The 25,592-nt window shown below is 38.6% G+C and overlaps 1 protein-coding gene and 1 long non-coding RNA gene across 8 annotated transcripts in view; one reads left to right on the top strand and one right to left on the bottom strand.

Annotated features, from left to right (window-relative positions):
• The window catches only part of BACH2 (BTB domain and CNC homolog 2), a 357,223-nt gene that overhangs the window by 236,447 nt on the left and 95,184 nt on the right, over positions 1 to 25,592 (bottom strand). For 6 of the 7 annotated variants that reach the window (XM_041766588.1, XM_041766571.1, XM_041766626.1 and 3 more), the window contains one exon: positions 22,711 to 22,823. In XM_041766588.1, coding sequence (XP_041622522.1) covers positions 22,711 to 22,719 — 9 coding nt within the window. In that variant the 5' untranslated portion in view covers positions 22,720 to 22,823. The remainder of the gene's footprint in view (positions 1 to 22,710; positions 22,824 to 25,592) is intronic. The other variant, XM_041766608.1, reaches the window with a different exon arrangement.
• Positions 2,151 to 13,753, top strand: LOC121497260. Its single transcript, XR_005989442.1, has 3 exons — positions 2,151 to 2,216; positions 9,278 to 9,521; positions 11,899 to 13,753. It is a non-coding gene; the product is annotated as an uncharacterized LOC121497260 (long non-coding RNA).

The raw sequence follows: 25,592 nt of genomic DNA, 5'->3' as shown, positions 1-25,592 counted from the left end.
CTGGAATATGAAGTGTGTGTGTTACAGGTGTATGTTTACACATATAGACTGCCTCTTCACCAATACAGACCAACCTTTTCATCCTAAGTATGGGATTATTATTTTTTTTATTTTTTTAAAGTAATATCTATACCCAGCATGGGGCTCAACCTCACAACCCCAAGATCAAGAGTAGCATGCTCTACCAACTGAGCCAGCCAAGTACCCCCTCAGTATGAGATTATATACAGAAATGATAATAGGTGACATTTGTATAACACTTGGAATGTATTTGCTATCAGAGACATCATCTGATCTGTGGCATGGAGCAAACAGCAAGTCAATTAACTTCATGTATGTTTATGTTGATGCTGATTTTGTAGTAGATCATCATGTTGAATTTATGACTTGATTACATGTCCATAGCTGACAATGTAGACTGTAGGTCCCTGCTGATCATAACCTAATAATGTCTATCTCTCTTATTATATAGCATAGATAGACTTAAGCAAGCCAGAAAGTTTTAACAAAAACTAATAATTCTTGTCAATAAAAGTGAATAGTATCCCAGTGAAGAAAACAGTCATTTATTTGTTCCTACTGCCATCACTGAAAGCAGGAAAAACATTTGGTTAATCCATTTTCAGCCATTCTTAGATTTGGGAAGGACACGCTCAAACAGAGGAAGCTGATGTAGTGAATAGTGAAGTTAACCCATTCTACTGTACAATTCATCCTGACCAACTCCTGGGGCTCTGTGAGCTGCCTGTAATCAAGACTATTTGGCTGAGTTCTACTAGCTGTCAAGGTTTTCTAAGCCTAACTAGTTAATGTGTGATGGCTAGTTTTCATTCCATGACTTCACATCACCCATGAAGCAATTAAGCCTGTACCTCATGGTCTCCCACAGGAGTTGCAAAGGTGCCTTAGTCTCCTGAGAAACTAAATTCAGTGTGCTTTGAGGGGAAACAAACTATTTTAATCATGAGAGGTGGCACAAGATGCCTTTTCACAGTGTCTGTGTTGGGAGAGGAATGTTGCCAATTTTCCCCCCACGTAACTTGGATAGCTGTTTCTTCTTTTTTTACCTGTCTCTCTGAAATTATAAAGGGCTCTTATGAATTGTTTATATGAAACCAAGTACCCTGACCCACAGGCAAGGTATTCCTGGAACTGCTGAAACAGCAAGCAAGATAATGATATCATTTTAGAAAGTGTCAGGCAAGAAAGCTCTGATTAACCACTGAAACAGAAACATACTCTTGTGGAGATATTTGTAAATAGAGTGAATGTCACTTTAACATCTCTCTTCTTTATCTGGGCTCCCCCTTCCTGGTATGCTGTTATTGTGAATATTTCCTCTTTCGATTCCTGCATATAAGGAAGGTTGTTTGATATAAGGGAATAAAAGTCTTTTCTGGAGGGAAAAAAAAAAAGGTGAGTGTTCACGGAGATAATGGAAAGATTTTGAGCCTCATCCAATATTCATATGCAATCTTACTACTTTGCATAACCTCCCTCCATCTGCCTCTTCTTATTCCCTCCCTACTACTTAGCTAGACTGGGCTTTCTCTTCTGATGCTCAGTAAGAAGAAGAGAAGGCTTCTGGAGGAAAAGTAGAAGGAGCAGATGAAGTTTTCTGAAAGGGATGACCTTAGGGATGCTGAAGCAACTCTTCCTAACACAAGGGGTGAACCCCAGCCCAAGAGGCACATCCATCCTCTGGGAGGTGGGAACTGGTCTCCATCACTCCTTAAAAACCCCTTCAGACTCCATCTGCTTCCAAGGTGCTTCAAGAAGCATCATCTTAAGCTTAAAGATGTATGAACTCAAGCAGTTGTTTATGGTATGGTTAAGGAGATGGCAAACAGAGTTAGTCATTTTTACACAGGACCCCAATCTTTTCACAACACTTGGGCCAATATGCCTCTTTTCATCTGTGTGCATGAATATAAACACTCAGAGAATTAGTGGGTGTGTAGTTCTGTGGTTGGTGGCACTATAGGGTAAGCTCTTCAGAGATCGAAGGAGTTAAGAGTACCCAACTAGCTACCAGAAGCTGAATGTCAGCCGGTATGAATGGTATGTAGCTGGGCAGTTTTCCAAAACCCACGCCGTGGCTGCATATCAGGAAGACTGCTATAAACAAGTGTGCATGTGTGCATGGAGCCTGATAAGTCAATGAGGAAAGATAGACACGGAACAGCAACCCAGCCCGAGGAAATATGCAGAGCCGGGTGAGTTTCCACTTTAGGTGAACAATAGCTCTGTTTCGGAAACAGGTCTGGATGGGCTGGTGAACAGTGAGATTGATCCTTTAACTTTTTATACGTTAAGTGACCAGAAGCTGGATTCTCAACTTTCAAATTATACTAAATCATAACACTGCTAAAATTACATTTAAAAAATATTTAATAGGAAACATGCAAAGATATGGTAAGTGAAAATAGCACAAAGCAAAACTGCATACATAGGTTTTGATTATGTAAAGTATACAGATACATTTTAAAAGATACATTAAAAATGGCACTAAAATATAACATTGGATAGTCTTCTCTAGGTGATGGGATGATATGTGATTTTTGTGTTTTCTCTATACTTCCCTTTTTAATTTTTCTGAAATGAACTTGCATTAGTTATAGAAATCAGTAGAAAAATACAAGTTCTTTAATTTAAAAAGTTTATCTCATGAATAAACGGACATGGATAATTTGTAAATGAGTCACCTAAGGCTGAGAAAGGCACAAAATAGAACCATCCATAATGCTTATAAAATGTTAACGTGAATTTGCCATGTACGCGCACATTAGTATCTTCTGTCTTACATTTAAACTCCTAGAGAGCAAAGGCTGTGTCTAATTCTGTGCAGTGTTTGGCTCAATTAAAAATGCAGATAGAACATAATTTTTATGACAATTATACAAATGCACCTGGTTTTTATTCACTCTGGTAGCCAGACTGGAAAATTCCTTAGTGTTACTAATGCCTGGACAGGGACACAGCACAAGAACAGACATCCTTTCTCCAAATTTAAAACCTCTTAAAAAAACTACTTCTTATGCAGCATGTACATTCATAGAGAAGACTGGCCTCTACTATATTTAAAGTGGAGAGAGAAACAGTACTAGAATTTTCTCTGTTCAAGCCCACTTCAGTGTTACATAATGAATGTAATCCTAAGGATTAGTTTAGAGTTTGATTTCAATATTAATTCAACTACTGGACTCAGCACTGACTCAACCCCTGGAATTAATATGAAATAGAGACACAAAAGAGTTTTTCCACTTAAGAAATAAAACCAAGCCCAAACGGAGCTAAGTCAAACCACTTGTACAGCAACACTGGAGCCATAAACAACAAAGAAGCTTCCATTTCCAGTGTTTTTAGACCCCTCAAAACCCTTCCTAATGATTCCAGCAAAACATAAGCAAGGTTACTGTAACATCTGAAGTCACTCTGGAGATATACCTTGCAGTCTATAAACAGTAGCTTTTTATTTTTTCAGTGTAGTAGCCGCAAGAAGATACAAATGACTATCAGAATTTGGAGTTGATATTCTTACTAAAAGTTTAAAATACAGTGTATCATATTTGGCCCAAATGAGTCAGTTCCTTTCAAGGTTATCATGAAATAGACAAGCAAGCAAATGTAAAATCCCAGGTGCTTATTAAATTGAAACAGAAAAAGTCACTTTTGAGAACTCGGCCATGACTCCTCCCTCATCCCCATCACAATGGCTAACATTTATCAACTTTTCACCAGATGCTGAATGTTACATTTGTAAGGGCATGATCTAACATAATGCTCAAAGAAGCCCTAGGAGGTAAGTGGTTCCATCAGTATTTTAGAGATGATAGGTTTAGGAAGAGGCTAGTGACATTATCCATGATCTCCTAGCTCCTCTGTGGTAGAGCTGGGATTTGAACTCAGGTCTGATGATGCCCAGAGTACAAACTCCTAACCATGAAGGACATGGTGACTTTAGGGACCTAATGAAGTTGGAAATCAAAAGTGAGATATAAATATAAATTGCACCACTTTCAAGTCCGTTGCATATACATAGCTGGTCTTCTCCTACATTAAGCACAATGTCCTATTAAAAAAAGATGACCAATTCCGACAACAAAAATCTCCTGGGGGAAACTAAGATCATTCACTGAGGCAATAACTCATGTCTCTTATTGAGAACATGGCAATAATTGAGGCTTGGGTGTGGTCACCTGAGAGATCTGGAGGAAATCTAGAGGCAAAATTTACCGAATTTTCTATTGCACAATACAATCTGCCTGTGGAAAGCACCCCCTAAACGGAAGTATCTGTCAAAGTAAAAATAAACCTGGTTAACAGCATCTGAAAAATATATTGTGAGTGGGATTCATATTTCTTTCATTTGCTACGGTACATGCATATATTTAGTTGTTTGGTCCTAATTAAAACATACACACACGTAGCTTTTCAACCCAATCTACAAAACTCTGACAGGGACTAACATCCATTTTGTAGGAATTAAATGGAGGAGGCAGGCTGAGTGCTTCACACAGTCTCTTCTGGGGAGTTTCCTCTTATAACTCACAAGTTACAGGGAGGCCAGGTCCATTGAGGTCTCAGCTTTGCACGAAAGAGAAATCGTTAGTGTCTGTTCACATAAAAACTGTTCTTTCTACTCAGAGTCATAAAAGCCAGACTGACAGATTACTTGGAATGCTAATTTATCAATCTACACAGAAAAACAGAACTTTCCAGAAGAACATAATACTGGGGCAAGATTATTATTATTTAATTAAAATATCTACTGAGAGCCTACCATGGGTCAGGATCCATTCTAGTGATTTCATTTAACTCTCACAACAAGCCTTTGAAGTATCTTTAGTATACACGTTCAAGCTGAGGAGGCTGGAGTCCAGAGAGGCTGAGGGCCTTGGCCGAGGTCACAGAGAGGAACAGCAGAGCTTCCAGCAGAGCCCAAACCTCAATGCCAGGGGTCTCACTGCTGGGAAAATGTTAAGTTCAGAAGTGCTGGCAAGGGACCAAGTGATCCTAGGTTGGTGTCATTAAACCTCAAGGACTTAAAATGCATTGGGCATACATTTTGCCAAGAGCTGCCAATTAGTCTGCAATAATCAGGGACATCTCTACAATTTTAAAGGTTCCCCAACTTCTTTTGGTGGCTGTCACACAGACCAACAGCCAACTGTTTGCTTCTGATATTAGCATGTTAAAATCTCTAAAGCGTTCAGTTTAGTTACTATTATCAACATTTATTTTGATTTTTGTTGGTTTGTCTAAGTGTGGATTACCTTCTGGGAATTTTACACATAGCTAATCTCAGCCATTTTTATGTTGATGTTTGAGAGTTTCGGTTTCTAGTGATGATATTTTCTGCCACTGTTCCTTGAAATTCAAATTTTGAGGGTGTTCATTAGCTGGTACCTGGGCACTAATTTAGTTCTATCTATTAAAAATACATACATAAATATATATGGCACAAAACTATGTGCCATACTGTGTACTTATTTATGACTAAAAGAGGCACTGGTAATTTGTAAACCTATCCTAGTAAACTAAGTCAAAGAATATAGTTAATAATATTTCATACTGTTCTTTTTCTGTTCCTATTGAAAAATATAGTAGATTTACTATTTCAATATTACCAATCCAGTTCAGACCATTCTAACAAAATGATTCAACATCATGAGAATTTCACGCTAAATAGCTATAACAGGAAGTGGTGGTCCTAAAAATGAAAAAAAAAGAACACAACAAAAGGAGGCTCTTTGGGTATGTTTTTAGCATTAATTAACAAATAAATAAAAATCAGTTTTCAAAGAAAAATCAGCCTAGCTGTGAACATTTTGCCTGCTTTTGACCTTCGAATTGCAGGCTTAGGCCAGAAAATAAATCTTACTGTGATTGTTCAGAGAAACCTTGAAGACAAATTAATATTATTGTGGCCTACCATGATTATTCTCATTTAACAAAGCTTCCAAAGAAAACAGCCAAATTTTAAACAGAAGTTGAGAGAGTAAATGGTTGCAGTGCACACACATGTGAACATTCACATTAAAGAGTCAAACACAAATATTTAAAATCCACCCACAGAAAAAAAGAAATGCAGATTTTGGAGAGAAGTAATGTAGGTAGACATCACTGATTTTTTTGGAAGGCATATCAAAGAATCCAGGGAATGGTGTTTTTGTTTGTTTTCATGGAACTGGGATTTTCTGGAGAGAGCGGTATGTTGTTTCAATAGAGCGAATACATGAGTCACATTTAAAAATGGACTTCCATTAGATTCAAACTGAACAGCTGGACAAGGATGCTATTTAATTCTCTTCCCTACCAAAAGGGGGAGGTGCTAGAGTGCTTTACTTATTCTCCCCCTCGTTTATTTGCTGAGCAATAGGGCTCTTACTTCAGGCAGGTTAATCTGCTGAGCCATGACATGTATGAGAAGGCTGTCTGGCGGGACAACATGCTTACACACCGAAGGTATGACAGCAAAAGAACCGAAGCAGGAGCAACTCTACAGCATCGCACCTCTGGGCCTCTGCTTCCTAACTGTGGGAATCAATCTATTAATTCTTGCACGTCCTTTAGGCACTAACATTCCAACTGTCTGAGATTCCAAATAAGAAAGTGCTATTTTAAGTGATTCTTTAAACTCCATTGCAGATAACTATAAAAAATGTTCAGGCCTGGAAAAAAAAATGTTCATTCAACACCAAAACGTAACTCACTTCTACCTAATTGGCTGTTCTTCTGCTAATAACAGAATTTTGTCATCACCACAAATATTTATTGCACATTTGCTATACACAGAAGGTTCATCTCAGAGAACAGAGAGGCAGTAGTCTACAATAAAAACACTCCAAGTTTCCCTTACATGTCATACTGTAGGAAGAAGATAGAATGCACTCATTTTCTCATCTAGACTGTTCATGACAGCCTGTGCACAATAAAATTCATAGACAACTAGAGTGCTACAGTCCCTATAGACTTCAGAGATAATCTGGCCCATAGATTCCTTTGTGTGCTGAAGCCCCGGAGAATCTGATGTAATAAGCTTTGAACCACTCTCTCCAGAAAAAAAGCATATGCATATGAAATATGAGACTCAATTCCTAGCATTTTACACACTCTCTGAAGACACGCTAGGCTAACAACTCCTGGTCTACTCCCACTGCTTCCTCATACATATGGAGACACCAAGTTTCAAACAGGTGATATGACTTGGCCACAGTCACACAGCAGAAACCATGAACAGAATAAATGGTATGAAACTGAAAATGATACAGATACCCCTCAAAAGTCTAAATCATCCTTTTCATCAGAAGTCAGGCTTATCATGTTGCTAGGAAAGGTGAAAAGGTGAAATGTTTTCAGAGGAATATATCTTTCTTTTATCTTAGGGTTCTAGCTGAGCTTCTCACTGGAAAACAGGCAGGCTTTCTTTATCTTGCCCTCAGGCCAGGCCCACCCATGGTTCAAGGCTGCCTTTTTTTGTGTTTGCCTCAGCAAATCAATAAAACCTGCATAACCTGGCACATTGAGAAAGGGGGCAAGTGTGAGAGCATGAATTAGAAACTAGTTTTCAGGAACCTAACTTGAGTTCTAAAGAACTCCGTTAGTCAGATAATGGATGCTTAAGAAGTATTCTGAATCATACATAGACTGCTCATTTATTTAGGAAGTGGTAGTCTACTAAAGTGTTAGCAAGTTCTAGAGACCTGCTTTAATGATTAGATGGGACTAATTTCCAACTACTGCATTAGTTTGTTCGTTTGCAAATGGCTCCCCCCCCCCCCCCCCCCCCCAGAAAAAGCTAAAGCAGTCATTCTGGGGTGTTGCATTTTACTTTTAGCTTAGCAAATGCATCTAATATATTTCAAATTCCCTTCAACAAATATTCTCCTACAAGGCAATGTGACAGAATGAAAATGTGCATGTGTTTTGGAGTCAGATTTGAATTCAGATACTGGATCTTCGATATCTAGACATGTGATATTGGTCTCATTACTTAAACATCTCTGAGTTCCCCCATCTGTAAAGTGGGAATAATATCAACTCTTGCAAATTGGCTGTGAAAATACCAATAATATAGTCTATTATAAAAGGAGCTAGTGCAATATTTGACAAACATTAGGGACTTGATAAAATGGTAACCAATTAAAATAATGATCAGTTGTCAAAAATCGACAAAGGATACACTTCATCCTAGACCCTTCTCCAAAATCTGAATTCGTAACATCTAAATGAATGAGCATTTAATTCATTCTTAAAATGACTCCAACACTTGTTTTAGTCTATTTTGACATGTGAAGAAGTATAGCCACTAAAAATTAAAAGGCCATCGTTCAAATAATTATCTTTATACTAAAGTAACCCTGTCAGGTTTTTTGACCAAAAGGAAATCTATTGTACCACTGATAGGTTTTAAGTCTTTAGATAACATCAATGTGTTAAAGTACCAGAATAATAAAACAAAGGGAATGGTTTCTTGACATGGAACTTTATGACTAAAAGCCTAAATTAAATATTATGGTTCAGTAGTATTAACGTGTTTTCACACTACCTACCAAGTTTTCAGATTGCACTCTACTTATCCTTTTCAAATTGCTATCAGTATCTTTTTCATGGGAAATTTCTTACAAATTACTTTGAGAAGCCAAAAATTTACAGTGGAAATTTTTTCCTGAGTTCATTTTTAGAAAAAAAACTTATTCAACAGGCAAATCTAAATAATTTTTAGCAGTTCTAAATGTAGAGAATTCATGACTTCTTACTGTAATTGAAAAGTAACATACAAAGCAATTACATAGTCACTTATAAAACCCACGTTCAACTTTCGAAATAATGACTAACCTGATAGGAGAGACAAGACTTTTATAATTAAATACTAAAGTCTAGCCATTTGAGATAAGCACAGCAGGTTATATAATTGTCCTCTGTACTCACAATATCCTTTTTTTCTCTTCTTGGATGCATATCATTTTTCAGTAATAATAGAACATGTAACAAAAAAAGTCACTGTACTGTAGGAAATCATTCTAACCACAAGCTAAATTTTTGGCCAAGAGAAGGCCTCTATAATTTGGATTTCACCAGTTTCATAAGGAAAAAGGTGCCCATTAATAGTGTAAGTAAAATTCCCTGGAGAATATATTAGTCTTAAGAAAACAAAACAGTAAGCCTCAGGCATTCATTTACAATATAAACATTTGGACCATTAATTGTAAAGCATTCCTAGCCATGGCGGAATGGAATTTTCAAACTTGGATACTCTTAAAATCTCTTTCAGTGCCCTATGATGGGCATGCTCAGGAGCACCGGAAGAAATGGGACACGGATGACATCTTTTTTCTAGAAAGATAAGATGGCTTGTGTGCACACACATGTGCCTGGAGACACTTGGCACAGTCACTACTCATCCAGGGACACTTCTCAAGCCCCTTGCATTCAAGTGGAGCCACCTGACTAGTTCTCATCAATGGACTATGAAGAGAAGAGATGCTGAGTCACTTCAGGGCTACAGTGATTAAGAAGTAAGTGATGTTTCTTTATGTTCTTTCTCTTCCACCAACCAGATGCAGACAATCAAAAGCCTCAAAAGATGACATTATGGGTTGAACAGTGTCCCTCATCCCACATTCATATGCTGGAAATCCTAATTATCAATACTTCAGAAAGTGACCTTAATTCAGAAGTAGGGTCATTATAGATGTCATTAGTTAAGATGAAGTCACACTGGAATAGGGTGAGCCCTAGTTCAATATGACTGGTGTCCTTATAAAAAGAGGGAAATTTGGATACAGCAGGAATAGAGGGGAGACAATATGAAGGGACACGGGGAGAAGACAGACATCTGCAAACCAAGGAGAGAGCTGGACAACAGATCCTCAGAAAGAACCAGTCTTGCTCAACTCTGATCTTGGACTCCTAGCCTCCAGAAGGGTGAGACGATAAATTTCTGTTATTTAAGGTGCCCAGTTTGTAGTACTCTGTTATAGCACCCTAGAAATCTAATACAGACAGTAAGGGCAGAAGATGCAAGGAATCTGAGTTCAGGATTTCTGAGTTAACTGCTGAATAAAAAGCAATTCACTGACCAGAAAGACCTACATTGGATTGATACTTTAGCAAGAAAGGAAACCTTCATTGTGTCAAACCATTGAATTTTGAGAACCTATTCATTAGAACAGCTAAATTACCTAATATAATACTTAACTAAGTAATTTAACTGGCAAGTAATTTTTTAAAAGTTACTTTACATAGAAAAAAAAAACCATGGACACAATACAGAGAATCATATAAAATCCATATAAATTTTTAGGATAAAAAGGAACTTCAAAAAAATTATGAGTTTACCAAAAGATATTTTGGGGCAATTCCCTCAAATCCTCCGCAGGGTACAGATTTACTCTCCTCTACCAGTAGAAGTAGAATTTCCTCAATTATTTTTAAAAAGCCACAATGTCAAGGTTGCTATACATAGTTTAAATTATGCTATAGTTCACTTAAAATTTTTAATTTTGTAAATTCAGGGAGGCACTTCTCCCAAGTGGCCCAAGTATATAAATTTTTACTTAAATAATAAGGACAAGAATATTGTAAATGAGGTCTCAATTTTTTCCAAAGTTCTCAATACTATTTGTAATCAATCTGAAGAGAAATCACTATGTGACCCTCAGCTTCTGCTTTCAAATACAGACAAAAAACGTACTTCCTTTACAATGAGGTAAATAATATGGAATCAATACGTCATTTTCCAGTTTTTTTTTTAAACTTGTGTGATGAAAAAGTAAAACGATATTCTAGCTAAGACATAGAGTTTTAATTCAAAATACCTCAAAAGCTGAGCTGGCAGCTGGGTTCTCGTGTTTACAGAAAAGCTAGGATGATTCAGCCTGTGCTCAGAGCTCAATTTAGATCATAGCATCTGGATTCAAGACACATGTAAGATGTGGCGGCAGGTTTCCAGGTCATGACTGATCCAAGAGAGAGACCTGCGACCACTCACCAGAACAATTCTAATCGGAGAAAGTGCTTGGGGGAGAGAAAAACCTCAAAGGTGTTTGGAAGACTGGCCATAGTCAGCCTTCCAAATTGCAATAACATAAGCATTTCCTGCAGCTGGCAGGTGCTGGAAAGGCCAAAGCAAGGCAGCCAGGGGAAGACACTGAAAGTCCCCAAGTCAGTTTTGTCACGGTCAGAAAACATCTCTCACAGATGACTTCTTTCCTGAAGTAGCTATTGTTCAGATTCAACTATGGGAATCTGGTCAATGGAAAACCTTAGAGAGCACACACTTCCTGCTAAGATCCGTGCTTAACTTTGCTTTGTTTCAAAGAGAAAAACTGGGGTAGGGAAAGGGAAAAAAAAAAAATTTAACAGCTTCTTTTTTTTTTTCCCCCTGGGTGAGAAGAAATCATAGCCACAGTAACTATAATGTAGGCTACACACTGAAATCTAAGAGAGAAAAAAATAGTAACACAAAATCTTCCCAGCCCAATTTTATCTCCATCCGAATTCACCTCGCTCCTTCCTTAATTTTCCTTGGATGTGATGTATCCAGAACATTGTTGGTTTTGCAGCTACGGATTTTCTGTGCAAGAAAAAAATACTTCCCCTGCTGCTTTTCCTCATCTTCCCCCTCTGAGGTCTTTCTTCCTCGCTCTCCTTCTTGTCTCTTTGTTGTGAATGTCAGGGCTGTCAGTGTCACAGTCTGACATGATTAGTGTTTCTGACATTACACCAAGAAGCAGACAGAGAGCAAGGAGAGCGGGTGGAGGGGACGAGAGTTAGGATGTGCAGCCATTTAAAGCCAAAGGAAAAAAAGAAACCCAACCTCCTTTCTCTGAGGTTCCTTGATTACAGGGCAACTAATAAATCACCCTGGATTTTTCTCATTTATCCAATTAGTCCGTTTTCCTGCTCCTGTGGAGATCACTAAGGTGTAGATCCGTTCATCGAGATCAAAGTCGGTGGCTCCAACAACAGATAAGACGGAATTTGTGATTCAGCAGATTCTAAGGCTGTGGAAGTATAACAATCGGTGCACTTTGGGAAGATAGCACCAGTCCATTTCAAGTATCGATTCACTGCACTTTGTCACTCTAATGATGTTATCTCATTAAAAGAGATAAATGCCCCACTGTTCTTCCCAGAGCATCTGCTTCTTACTCTTCTCTCTTTTTCAACAGCATGGCTCTCAGCAGCAGCACATTAAAATCAAATTGAAATCCAATGCAAGGCTTGGCGACAGAGCTGCTTACCGAGGCTTCTTTTTAATTGCTTTTTCTTACTCTTGTCCCCTTCCCGCTCCCCCTACAACTGTCATCCATTGAAACAAGCAATATAAAGAGAAACAGATGTAGAAAGAAATCATAATAGGAAAGCATTTATTGAGTGCCTATTTTGTGGGGCCTTCACTGCGTCAACATTTAACCTCTCCCACCATGACCTTCCTAGGTAAGTAGAACGATCCCCAGCGGGCAAATGAAGAAATGGAGTTTGATGTTAAGGTATGTGCCCAAGATTACATAGGTTATGGGAGACTGAGCCACAATTCGAACAAGCATCCATCCAATATAAATACTTTTCTTTTAATCCCTATTTTCACTCATGGAATAAATAAGTAAATATGATTGCAACTTGATTAGAATAGGTAAGAAAAACTGTAAAAACTGGTAGCAATTATTCTTCAGCCTGCTAATACCCAGGAACATAATGCCATAGGCAGTGCAATAGTTTTGTTTCAACAGATTTCTTATTAAATAAAAAAGGTAGCAATTTTCCATAATGAATGTTTTATACATTATTCCTTTGTGTATCAGGCCTCTAAAGTACACACTATTAAAGTCTATTAAAGTCTGTATTTAGCAGCATTACTAATGTGCCTTTGGGGAAATTATTACAATGAAACAGCATCAGTCTTTTTCACAAAATTTCAATTGTTTAATATTCCTCTTCTGATCTTTAATACACATGTCTATTTTTAGCTATAATCAGACTCCAGCCAAAATGCCATAATCCCAGCCTAGAGCTGTCACAACAAGTTGTTTATGCGTTGGATTTAGGAAAAAAAAAGAGAGAGAGAGAGAGAGAGAGAGAGAGAGACATATATTGCTAATTTCAACCAATCTTTGTTTTCCTCCAAAACTCATTGCAGTCATCCTACTGTTCTAATTAACAGGTGTTTCTTGATCACTGTGACATGTGATGACACTTTACCTCTCTGGCCTGGGTTGGTTATCTTAATTAACTGCTTATACTTATTTCTAATTGAGACTAGCCTCTCAGGATAAAGCCACTTCATTAAAATCTGAGGGTGGTAAGAAGTTACAAAACTATTTCATAAAAAAAAGAAAATCAAAGAAATAAACTAGAAGAATATATAAGCTGTGATTAATAAAATCTAAATGTTTTCATTTAAACCTAAACATTGTCATCTATGAGAGACTAGAAATATGTCTTCTCAATATTAACTGAGGAATGCCTGTAAAATTATGTAGTTTTATAAACTCTAAATAGGCATCTCTCCTCCTTTATTAATTTTATAACACAGTATGAAGTTTTAAAGAATGAAGGAAATAGGGCCCCTGGGTGGCTCAGTTAACAGAGCATCTGACTCTTGGTTTCGGCTCAGGTCATGATCTTGGCATCATGGGATGGAACTCCACTTCGGGCTCTGTGCTCAGCTCAGAAGAGCCTACTTGGGATTCTTTTCCTCTCCGTTCCTCTCTATTCTCCACCTCCCAACAAATAAATAATTTTTTTTTTTTTTTTAAGAATGAAGCCAATAATGGACATATAGGGCATCCCGGGTGGCTCAGCAGTTTAGCGCCGCCTTCAGCCCAGGGCCTGATCGTGGAGACCCGGGATCGAGTCCCACGTCAGGCCCCTGCATGGAGCCTGCTTCTCCCTCTGCCTGTGTCTCTGCCTCTCTCTGTGTGTGTCTCTCATGAATGAATAAATAAATAAAATCTTAAAAAAAATAATGGACATATATTCAAAAGTACAATGTTCTCTGAAAACACAGAAAACAATGTTAAGATTATTTTACAGAGACAATAGATAAAAGGAAGCTGGAAGGAATACAAGCAAAGGGCTACATGCTATAAACCACAAGAAAAGAAGGGGGAAGGGACAATTTAAAGTATTAAATGATACTCAAATTAATAAGCAGGGTTGGAAGTAATCTCTCAGTTATGCACTTGCCCTTATACACAGCATTCGTTTGAGAATGATTTGTTCACAAAATCGGGCAAATTAAGTTGTATGTTAATATTCCAAAGATGGACAAGTCACAGATTAAGTACCTAAATAGTCATGTTTCCAATCACCAATTAACTAAATAGGATGTAACTTAATTGTACCCATTAAGACCTACTAATTGAGAGAAAAAGGGCAGGGTTGAGGACTTGGAAGACAGAAGCATTCCTCCGCATGATTCACAAAGGCCAGAATCCACTGGCCTCTTTGTTACAAGGACCCAGCCACCACCAGCATCAAAGAAAGAGGTCGCAGCACTCATCACATGTCCAAAGGACCTGTCTAATTATGCTGTGGGCTTGTGTGGGCTTAGTGATGCAGATATGGTGATGCAGAACGAGAACCCACCAGTTCAGTCAACATTTAATTAAAGCTCCACATGAAGGCTGGCATGGGGCAGTTCATCAATTAAAAAAAAAAAAAAAAAAAAAGCAAAACTTGTTTCAATCAAGAAAATCGTAGGCGCTATTCTTTAAATCCGCAAAAACAAGAACAAACAAGATTCCACAACCCACAATCATAGTGTGTGTAAAGTGCCACTGGAAAAATCAAAGTGAAACTGAATATCCTCTTTCCTTCAAGTGAAACCTATTTTATGGTCAGTAGCTAGGGCCACATTTCAAAGGGCTTATCATGATTCAAAACTAGGCCTCTAAGACTTGAAATTATATTACAGTTATGTCAAAACATAGCTCTTCTCCTGCTGTGGGGCCATTATGGTCTTAAACCAAAAGTCCAGCCTTTCTACTCCAAAGCCTTAATTTGCCTCCTACCTGTTCAGATTCTCCTTCATCTTTTCTGACATAATTGGGAGTTGTTAAGTCAGGCCACTGAAACCTCCACCGTCAAGTCAAGGCACTGTCACATCAGCATGAATGCGGTGAGTGTATATGGTCTTAAGGCTGGTGCTGACTTCCACGTGCACCAGTGCATTATTCATCTGATGCTCCAATTCTCTGGATAGAAAGATCCAGAGTTTCAACTTACACCTTGGACCATGAAGACTGCTTCTCAGAGAAGTAGGCACTGACCACTGCTCTACCATGAGTAATGAGATTCAGAGGCAAGCTGTGCACCTAAGAGACCAACTGAAATATGTCTCCAGTAAGTAGACAGAGGAGAGGCCTTGGTACTGAAATGAAAGCATTGCTGTTGCTTCCACGGTAGAAATGACTATGAAACTATCAAGAGATAATTCTATATAAATTAGGAAGCATTTCTCAGATAGCCTGAATGTTTTATCCATATTGACAAGCACAAACAAGTTATACACGTGCACACATTTTAAAGACAAATAAGCATAAACACATTCAGCTAATTCTTTTAAATTTATCTTCTCCATACTTCATATCAAATCAACCATTTAGGATATTACACTTGAATTTTAAGTTTATATTCCCATACCTCTCAGAAGGGAATTATATCTCTGTTTTCTTCCTAAAAAGTCACTGAATTTCCCAGTGTGTTGACCATGGGAGAGAATGAGGGTCCAGTTTTACCGTTTCTGTACAGCCCACGTTTAGCAGAATTTGACTTACAATATAACACAGGAGCTATGCCGGCCTTGTGCTAACAATGTTCCATTTAGTCTCACAAACTCTATAAAACAGTTTCTTTCTTTCTTTCTTTTTTTTTAATAAGGACTAAGTGCAGTTTTTCCTTAAAGACAAAGAGGGTGGGGACAGATGTGCTACAACGTCCAGGGCACTCACTACTCAGAGCCTCGGGTCCAGCTGCTTCTTGGAATAAGCATTGCCAAATATAGGAAATAGGCATGGTCTAGTTTACTGGTTCTCAGACTCCTACCTCAGGACATGCTTAAAAATCACTGAAGTCCTTCAAGAGCTTTGGTTTATGCCACTTCTTTCTACCAATGGTTATCATCTTAAAAACAAAAATGGAGACAAGTTTGTGAAAACACAAGCCCACATCCCAATAACCATCACAGGGATGAGTGCCATTGGATGCCATGTAGCCTCCTGAAAAACTGTACTGTATACTCAAAAGAGTGGAAAAGGCAGAAAACAAACAAACAAAAAGTCAATATTATGAAAGTGGTTTTGACCTTGCAGGTGGCCAGTGAATGGGCTCCCCAGGCATTCCCAAACCACAGTTTGAGAAGCACTGGTCTAAACTTGTATCCATCAGCAAAGTCTTTTGAACAGCTGGATGAAGAAATGACACATACTGAGTAAGAAGATGTAATTCCATTTAAAAGTTTTGAGTCACTGAATCAAAGGACAGTATCTTTTTCTAGAGCGTTGCTCTACTTATTACTGCCCTAAATCATTAACATATTAAAAAGCTCCTTCCTGGTAGTATGTCACACACAATCACTCCCAAATTTAAATCTCAGTTTTGACCAAGGGCTCTCTTTTTCTATCTGTTCACTAAATACCTTCATATAGTTCTATCTCAGATGCAAAACAACTAGAGTGGTAGTTATTTTAAAATACTTGTTTTCTGATTGTTACTCACATATACAAATACTTACTGTAGGAAAGTTGAAAATACAGAAAAATATTTTTAATTTTTAAAAAAAATTTTTTAAAGCTTTATTTATTCATGAGGGACACGGACAGAGAGAGAGGCAGAGACATAGGCAGAGGGAGAACCAGGCTCCACGCAGGGAGCCCTGATGCGGGACTCGAGCCCAGATCTTGGGATCACGACCTGAGCCTAAGGCAGGCGCCCAACCGCTGAGCCACCCAGAAAAATATTTTTTAAATAAGAAGCCAATACATACCATGTGCCCACCCTCTGAGAAAACCACTACTAACATTCTGGGCAACATCCTATCATGTATATCTTAAAAATAGTGAAGTCCATATCTTAAATATAGCTTAATGTCTTTTTATATATTATTTTTAGTATGAAAGAATGTACATTACTAAAGAAATTTAGAACATAAGAGCAAAAAGAAGGTAATGCTCCTAACATTTTGATGTGTATGAGCAGATAGATGTTTTTTGAAAAATGAAAATGATCAAACTACATATTGTTACATAATTTGCCTTCACAATTTATTTAAAACTCTTTTTTATGTCATTAAATATTCCTCCATCCCTCCCTGGTACTTTTATTATATGGCTGTATATCACAATTATCACCTTCTAAAAAGTACTATTATCATAATATGTGATGAACACCTTGGCTCAATTTTTGTACACATCCATGGCAATTGTCTTGAGTAACTGTTCTAGAAATGGAATTTCTGAGTCAAAAGGTGTGTGTATTTTTGAGGTTTTGATACACATTGTTTAAATTCCCTTGAGGAATGTGTTCTTTCACTGTGTCTAAAAGAGCCTGGGTCATCTCTTTCCTATCGTGATAGAGTATATTTTACAAGTCCTCATCAATTGTATAGGTAGAAACTGCCACCTCATTGCTTTAATTTGCATTTCTTTGATAACTGTTGAGGTTGAACATTTTCTTGTACGTCACTTGCTGATTATATTTCTTCTTTTATTGGTCTTATCTTTCTGTTCTTTGCCCCTTTTCTAGTAATCATCTTTATCTTATTAATTTATAAGAATTCTTACTAAATTGGCTAAGTTAACTCTCTGTTGTACATGTAAATAATTGGCCTGGTGTGTCTTTTGTCTTTAGGGTAGTTCAGAACACCTTTTGGTGGAAATTTTGAGGTTATAGTCAAATACATTCTCTTCCTTTATAATTTCTGCCACTAGAGATTAATAAAGCCTTCCTTATTCCAAGATCACTTAATTTTTATTTGCATTTTTTCCATGTAACTAGTTTTTGATGTGTGCAATATTTCTTCAAAGTCGGCCACAAGGGGGACTTGGCCACTGCCTGCAAAAAAAAGAGTGGAGACTCACTGAATATAGATGGGTCATTTGGTAAAACCTCCAAGGATGTCCTAGAGAGGGGAAGACAGAGATCCATGTTTATTGTTCACCAATTTCTTACATCGCATCCAATAGCTCTGTCAACTTGCTCTTCAAGTGAAAAAAGTTTAAAATGGAAGAAGTTTTAATGTTAGGTGTATGTTTAAACATTAAACCTCTGAAATAAGATGACTCTCATTACCTTGGCCAGCATAGCAGCTTTGGATGGCAAAGACCTTTATTTTGTTCACCGATATCCTGCAAGTACAATACGCAGTAGCCAGTACACACTAGCTAAGTGTGGGTTGGAGGAGCTGATGTTTAATCAAGTAGAGTCATGTGTATGCCAGGTAGAGAACCAGGGGTAATGAGTTTCTCACTGCTTCATATTAAGGAGGTGCCAAGTAAGAAAAACTCTAAATGAAGGCGGAAACTAAATTTCAATCTTACTCTTTAGTTGACTGTAGAGATATTGATCTGAGTGTAAAGGTGAAACTGCCTCAAACCTGGCACAGTAAAATATTCAGAGAAAAAAATTCTGCTGGGTAGATATTAAGCAAAACAGTAGCATCCACCCACCAAGAAAGATAAGACACACTGCTCCACTTCATTTGATGCTATAGCATTTGTCCAAAGCAACAGCAGTCAGATTTGGCTTTATTTGAACATAAGAAGGAAGAAACACTTCTCAAGAAGATTCCTTTGCACTGTAGGGGAAGAAGAGCATTCTGTATAATAATGGTAAAATCGATTATTTTTCAATCAGATGGAGTGTCCTCATAAATTCAAGACAGACAATAGCATGTGATATGACTTCATGAAAATGATGACCATGAGGGAAAGAGTTTAAAGTCATAATTCCAAGGTTGCTGCTAGGAAGAGAGAGCTTTCAAGAGTGGAAGCTTTGAGTGTGGTTCTGTGAACTTACATGGCGGTATGTATTGAATGCATATCCTCCTGTCTAATTTGCCTCTACAAAGTCTGATCCTGTCCAGCTTGCCCCCCATTTGGCTATGATTTTTTTTAAAGATTTTATTTATTTATTTGAGAGAGTGACAGAGCAAGCATGAACAAGGTAGTGGGGGGATGGGCAGAGGGAGAGGGAGAAGCAGACTCCCCTCTAAGCAGGGAACTGATATGGGGCTCGATCCCAGGACCCTGGGATCATGACCTGAGCCGAAGGCAGATGCTCAACCACCTGAGCCACCCAGGCACCCCTTGGCTATGATTTTTTAAGTAATACCCTAAAATCCTTTCTTTACAGCATGACAATAGATAAATAACACAAATATAAAACATTAGCCCTTCTTACCAGCAACAATTTGTGTTACAGGATCTATATTTATACATATTAGCAAGAGAACGCCTGAGAAAGGAGAGAGGATAAAAACCTGTGACAAAATTTAAAGTTACATCCTGATTATAAAGTTTTGGACCAGTATAAAGATTGGAAAGTCAGCCCTTATAAAAAGATCTAAGGAGAGTATGGAACTGGAAAGATGGTTTTAAAGTGTGCAGGAGAGGGCAGCCCAGGTGGCTTAGCGGTTTAGCGTCGCCTTCAGCCCAGGGCGTGATCCTGGAAACCCAGGATCGAGTCCCACATCAGGCTCCCTGCGTGGAGCCTGCTTCTCCCTCTGGCTGCTTCTCCCTCAGCCTGTGTCTCTGCCTCTCCCTTTGTCTGTTTCTCGAATACATAAATAAAATTTTAAAAATAAAATAAAGTGTGCAGGAGAGCCAAGGACAATGAGTGCCCTGGGGAAAACTGTGCACCCAAAATTTCTTTAACATGCACGGCTAGAACATAAAGCCCCAAATGAACAACCATTCAAGCCTGTTTATAATAATAAGAAGGTGAATAAATGTGAGGGTATCCACTCTGTAGAAATCTTCTGTACAAACCAACGCACCAGTGTGCTAGCTGTCTGTGGCCCAGAACTGCACCCCTTCCTGGTGAGTCTCCAGACTCTGCTACAGACAGAAGTTCAAGAATGTTTGGAACGAAGCCCCTACTTGGTGGACAGCAGTTCACTATCAGGTTAGCCTGGTTAAATTAGACAAATAATCAATCCCTTGTGCCATGGGGGTCATTCTAGTTATTTTCTAGAGACACCATCTTGAAAGAACCTCAAAGAGAGATGTCAATGCCTCACTGTGCTCAGAATCGCCTTGTAATTTCACTGGGCCCTAGGATACCATGCCACCCTGCATGGTGACACCTCCCCAGGTAAAGTGTCCCATAATCTAGCTAGGGTTACTACAGTGTACATCCAAGGAAGTAGAAAGTGCACAATTCAAATGTCTCCAACTTTCTAGGAACAAATGTACTAAGAAAATCAATCACACCCACAAAAATATTTCCAACTTTCTAACTTACATATCCTAATTGATGAGATGATTGTCTGGTTTTATTTACGCTGAGATCTATTTCCTCCCCAGAGGGTGATCTATTCTTTGTCTTATGCCAAGAAAACCGTAAGAAAAATGCTGACCTATGAAGGTTACACATCATGCTTAATCACTACTTTAAATTAAAATAACATAAAATAAAGCATTCATTGGGCCACTTAGGCAGAACATAACTTCCCAAGCAACAGACACACCTACTGAGACACTTGAAATGTCTGAGGAGTCTGGTTCCCAGCTGTGTTTCAAGAGCCAAACCATGACATCAGGTCTTGAGTTGCCCTGAAGAAATTTAGGGCAAGGCTGTCATTGCAAACTGTGCCTGCCAATCAGATTTCCCAAGAGCTGTCTCTGTGTTTCAGTATACTAAACTCTAGCTAACTAATAGAAGCCAAGGTTTGTAGTTGCCACAGTGATGAATCTCCTCTCTTCCCCACCCTCCAGTCATGAGCTTGGGGTGGAACACCTGCCTACTTTTCAGTATTCCAAAAGCTCACTTCTCAAAAACTGCTTAAAAGTAAGTATTTAAGCCACTGGTGGGGGTGGGGGTAGGGGTGGCGGGTGGTAACAAGGTTTCCTTCTCTTGGCCAAAAGAAAATCTCTAAAAAAAAAAAAGAAGAAAGAAAGGAAAGAAAGGAAAGAAAGAAAGAAAGAAAGAAGAAAGAAAGAAAGAAAAAGAAAGAAAAGAAAAAAGAAAAAAATAAAACAAAAGAAAATTTCTCAAAAACAATTGCTTATTTTTTTCTGGTCTCTTCCAGTGCAATAAAGCAGCCATCCCGAGAAGGCCAGACAAGTGGCCATAAGAAAAATTACCACTGGAAAGGGGTTCCTGGTAAAGAATCTCATCAAACTAAATGGGTTCTCTTAAAGCCTGGGGATTCCCATAATACCTTTTGAAGACCACTATCTAAAAGCACTGTCCAGCTCCATCACAAACCGTAACTAATGTGATAACTGACCTCTTCTTGTAGCATCTGGAAATGTCTCCCGCTTGTATTAGATCCTTCAGTGGCTCTCAGAATTGAACCCTTACCTCCTTCTCTGGGTTCCTAACTACCATCTTCCACCAGTGCAGTGGTTCTCTGCCAGGGGTATTTTTGTTCCCTTAAGGGACACTGGCTAATGTGTGGGAACATTTTTGGTTGTCAGGACTGAAGTCAGGGAAAGGGGATGCTACTGAACATCCTTCAATGTGGGAGACAGCCTCTCACTAGAAAGAATTACCCAGTTCAAATGTTAACAATCTTGAGGTTAAGAAATCCTGCTGTACCCAGCTCTTTGTTCTCTAAACATGCCAGACTTTTTCATATGCTTTGTGCCTAAACATAGCCTGTTTTCTTTACCTGGGATGCCCTGCCCTACTTCTGTGTCTAAGAAATGACCATTTATCATTCAGGATCTGACTCAAAAATGTCACCTCCTCTACAGTTCTTTCCATATCTCCTAAAGTTGGATGTTCCTTCTGTGCATCCAGAGTTTCTGGTACACATCTCATGAAAACATTAGCCACACTATACCCAAGCCTGTCACCTGCTATAGGCAAAACCTAAGCCTCGTTCATTGTTCATCCCTGAGTGCCCAGTTGGTAACCAACCTGCTGAGTCAATCAAGGAACAAGTGGAAATGTTGCAAATACACTCAACACTCTCCTGTAACAATATCTAAGGGGCAACAGTGTTCCCAACATCAAAAACAATAGCCAATATTCGTCAAATGCTTGTAATGTAGATAGGTACCACATTAAGCACTGGTGTACGTATCAACCTGTTTTCATCCTTTTAACAACCCTGCTGTTATCATCAGCATTTTACAGATGGGGAAACTGAGGCACAGAAAAGCCACTTGCCCAAGGTCATCAAAGCTAGCATTTGGAAGAGCTGATATTTAAACCCAGGTAGTCTGGCTCCAGAGACTCGTTCTTTCAATATTTATGCCAAGGAAGTTGTAGTAACAACCAATATTTCAGCCGCTCAGAAGTCTCTGACAAACACAGTGACATAACTGGAAGACTATACAACCACAGAGTGGCCACCACCTCCTGGGACCCTGCCTATAAACACTGCTTGCCAGAGTCACATAACTCTCCAACTCCTGGAATGGTTGTGGCAGGAGAAGCAACCTCTCACACCGTGGAAAGGCATTACGTTTCCAGAAAACTCATGGTACCATAAAGAAGACACAAAGGCTGATTCCCAAAGGTATCTTTTACCTTGTTCATGCTGCAGGGACTGGATCAAGGGCTCAGACATGTCACAATGCGAGGCAGCTCTTGAAGATTCTCCTCGTAGCTGTAGACCTCACTTCCTGAAGCAGACAGCTGCACTGCAAACACAAAGAGGAAATCCATCAGCTGGGGCTCAGGAAGACACAGAGCAGTCCTGTGTCCAATGGAACTTTCTGCCATGATGGCAATGCTCCACGTCTGCGATGTCCAAAATGGTAACACCAGCCACATGTGGCTACTGACCATGTGAAATGTGGCTAGTGCAACTAAGGGCTGAATTTTACATTTTATGTCATTTTTAGTTAAATTTGAGTGTAAATAGTCACAAGTGGTTAGTGGCTACCATACTGGGCAGTATAGGTCTAGAGAGTCAAGTCAAAGTCTTGAGGTCACAGACTCTAGACAGGTCAGCGGCCAAGGAAAAGCTGGATATTATGTGTTCAGAGTGACTACAGGCACCCAGGAACAAGAATATTCATGCAATAACTAGTTTCTCAGTACTCACTAGATGTGGGGTACTGAGGACATAGTGATCAAAAAGCCAGAGCTCAGTTATTTAAAAGTTTCCTGCTCAGGCTTGACCTCCTTCAAAAAGGAAAAGATCTAGCATGTGAGCAGTATTTACTTCATGCCAGACCTCAATGCCTTCCTCACTGCCTACAAAGGAAGAGACAGGCATTTGCTGAAGACTGACTTTACCACTGTCAGGGCTTAATAGATAGGACCTTCCACAGAGCTCTTACCATAAGGGAATTCAGGAGGTCAGTTTTCCATGAGCCAAATGAACAAGGTGATTCAACATCCCCTCAGATGGAATGAGTCCATGTTTTTATCCATGCTTTTCTATTGGTTCTTTAAGAAGGTTATCTGATTCACTTGAATTACATTTTAGAGTCAAATGGTTAAGGTATAGCTCCAGAGTTCTTAATTTTTCAAATATTAAGGAAAAATAAAGAAAATATCTTCAACCACTTAATTAGATTAGTCTTTTCTTTGGAAAATGTGTATGGGTGAATTTGAGAGGAAAACCAAACATTGTAAGGTTCCTTGTAATCATCTTATTTCTATGTTACTTTTTATGGTTACATCTAGAAAGGATTTATATGTCTGAACCTTTCCATAAACACTGGAATTACAGGGCCACCTGTACAGGGTTGCTCAGTGGTTGAACGTCTGGCTTTGGCTTAGGGCGTGATCCCAGTTTCCTGGGATCGAGTTCTGCATCAGTCTCCTTGCAGGGAGCCTGCTTCTCCCTTAGCCTATGTCTCTGCCTCTCTCTCTGTATCTCTCATGAATAACTAAATAAATAAAATGTTAAAAAAAAAAAAAAAAAAAGACTGGGATTACAGGTTTAAAAGGAAGCACAGTGCTTTAAAATATTCTTTTTAATAATAATAGCAATATAGAAAATTTTACAGGGAAAAGAAAAAAGTAACCACAATCCCACTAATCATAATCACCTTTAGTTCTTAGCACAGTGGGGAATGACAAGAGGCCCTGGCAAGTCTGCTGAATCAAGGACACAGAGAAGTCCAAGGCTATATTCCCCATATTAACATCTTTCACCATTAAGAAAATGACTTTGTTATTTATTATTTTCAAAAGATAAACTCCTACCCCACATACATTACAATTCTGTGAACATAATATTATTAAATTCCTTTTACAAATCAGAAGATAGGGAGACAAAATTGCAGAACACTCCCCGGCTATTTGAGACACATAGATTCCAAAGAAAATACCACATTAAGTCATAGTAATAACATATTTTAAGAATGATGTACAGCATAGAGAGACCCTGGAATTCTGACTTTGTAGCCTAAACACATCCAAACACCCCTTGTTACTTGATATACTTGACGTCTTGTATGACTGTAATCGATTGCTACTTCAAAGTCAAGAAAACTCAGTATCTAATCCTAACCAATCTTACAGTGACTGAAAGAAAATTATGCATAAAACTTTTACTTTGAATTCCAGAAGCAGATGCTAATAAATTTGTTTTAAACATAATTCTAGGGGTGCCTGGATGGCTCAGTGGTTGAGCGTCTGCCATGGGCTCAAGGTCGTGACCCCAGGGTCCTGGGATTGAGTCCAGCATCAGGCTCCCTGCAGGGAGCCTGCTTCTCCCTCTGCCTGTGTCTCTGCCTCTGTGTGTCTCTCATGAATAAATAAATAAAATCTTAAAAAGATAAAGTAGAATTCTATACATGCTGTTTCCTTTTTAAGATATGAAATTCAATCCACTTAAAACCTACGGTCCAGCACTTAACTGGGAAACTTGTCCGAATGCCTTGCATAGATGCCTGATATCACAATTCCATTAAAATGTACACATTGGTATCAACACAGGAAAGGTGGGCACAAGAAGATAATAATAAACAGACAAAGATTCTTGAACATAATTTCCCCAAGGAAATTCCACCCAGCTCCAATCATGCCACAGTCCCCATTCCCTCACATCTTAGATATACAGTCTGCACTAAAATAATTATGGATCCTCCCCTGTGCCCCCCACCATTCTAAGTGGTCTTGTCATTTTCACATATGTTGGTTCTACAACAAAGCCAAAATAAAAACTCATTGAGGGAAATATTAGTCACATAGAAAATTCTTAATAAATATTACGCTTAGATTTTTTTTTTCTTTGCTCTCACTCACAGAGCCTAGGAAGATGTAGACTCATAATGTTGACTCTTAAACACAATGTTGACAATCATTGCAAATTGCCTCTGCGGTTTTTTAAAAAAGGAAAATCTCTTAATGTCCAGGACTGTAAACGTTTTAGAAAAATATTGTTAAGAATATCTTACAGCCGTACAGTGCTCAAAACTGTACAATACACTTTTATATTAGTGCTCTCAGAT

Source organism: Vulpes lagopus, chromosome 1 (genome assembly GCF_018345385.1).
Source record: "Vulpes lagopus strain Blue_001 chromosome 1, ASM1834538v1, whole genome shotgun sequence".
NCBI classification, from domain to species: Eukaryota; Metazoa; Chordata; class Mammalia; order Carnivora; family Canidae; genus Vulpes; species Vulpes lagopus.
The sequence above is the reverse complement of the archived record's forward strand: the minus strand, read 5'-3'. Positions and strand labels throughout refer to the sequence as shown.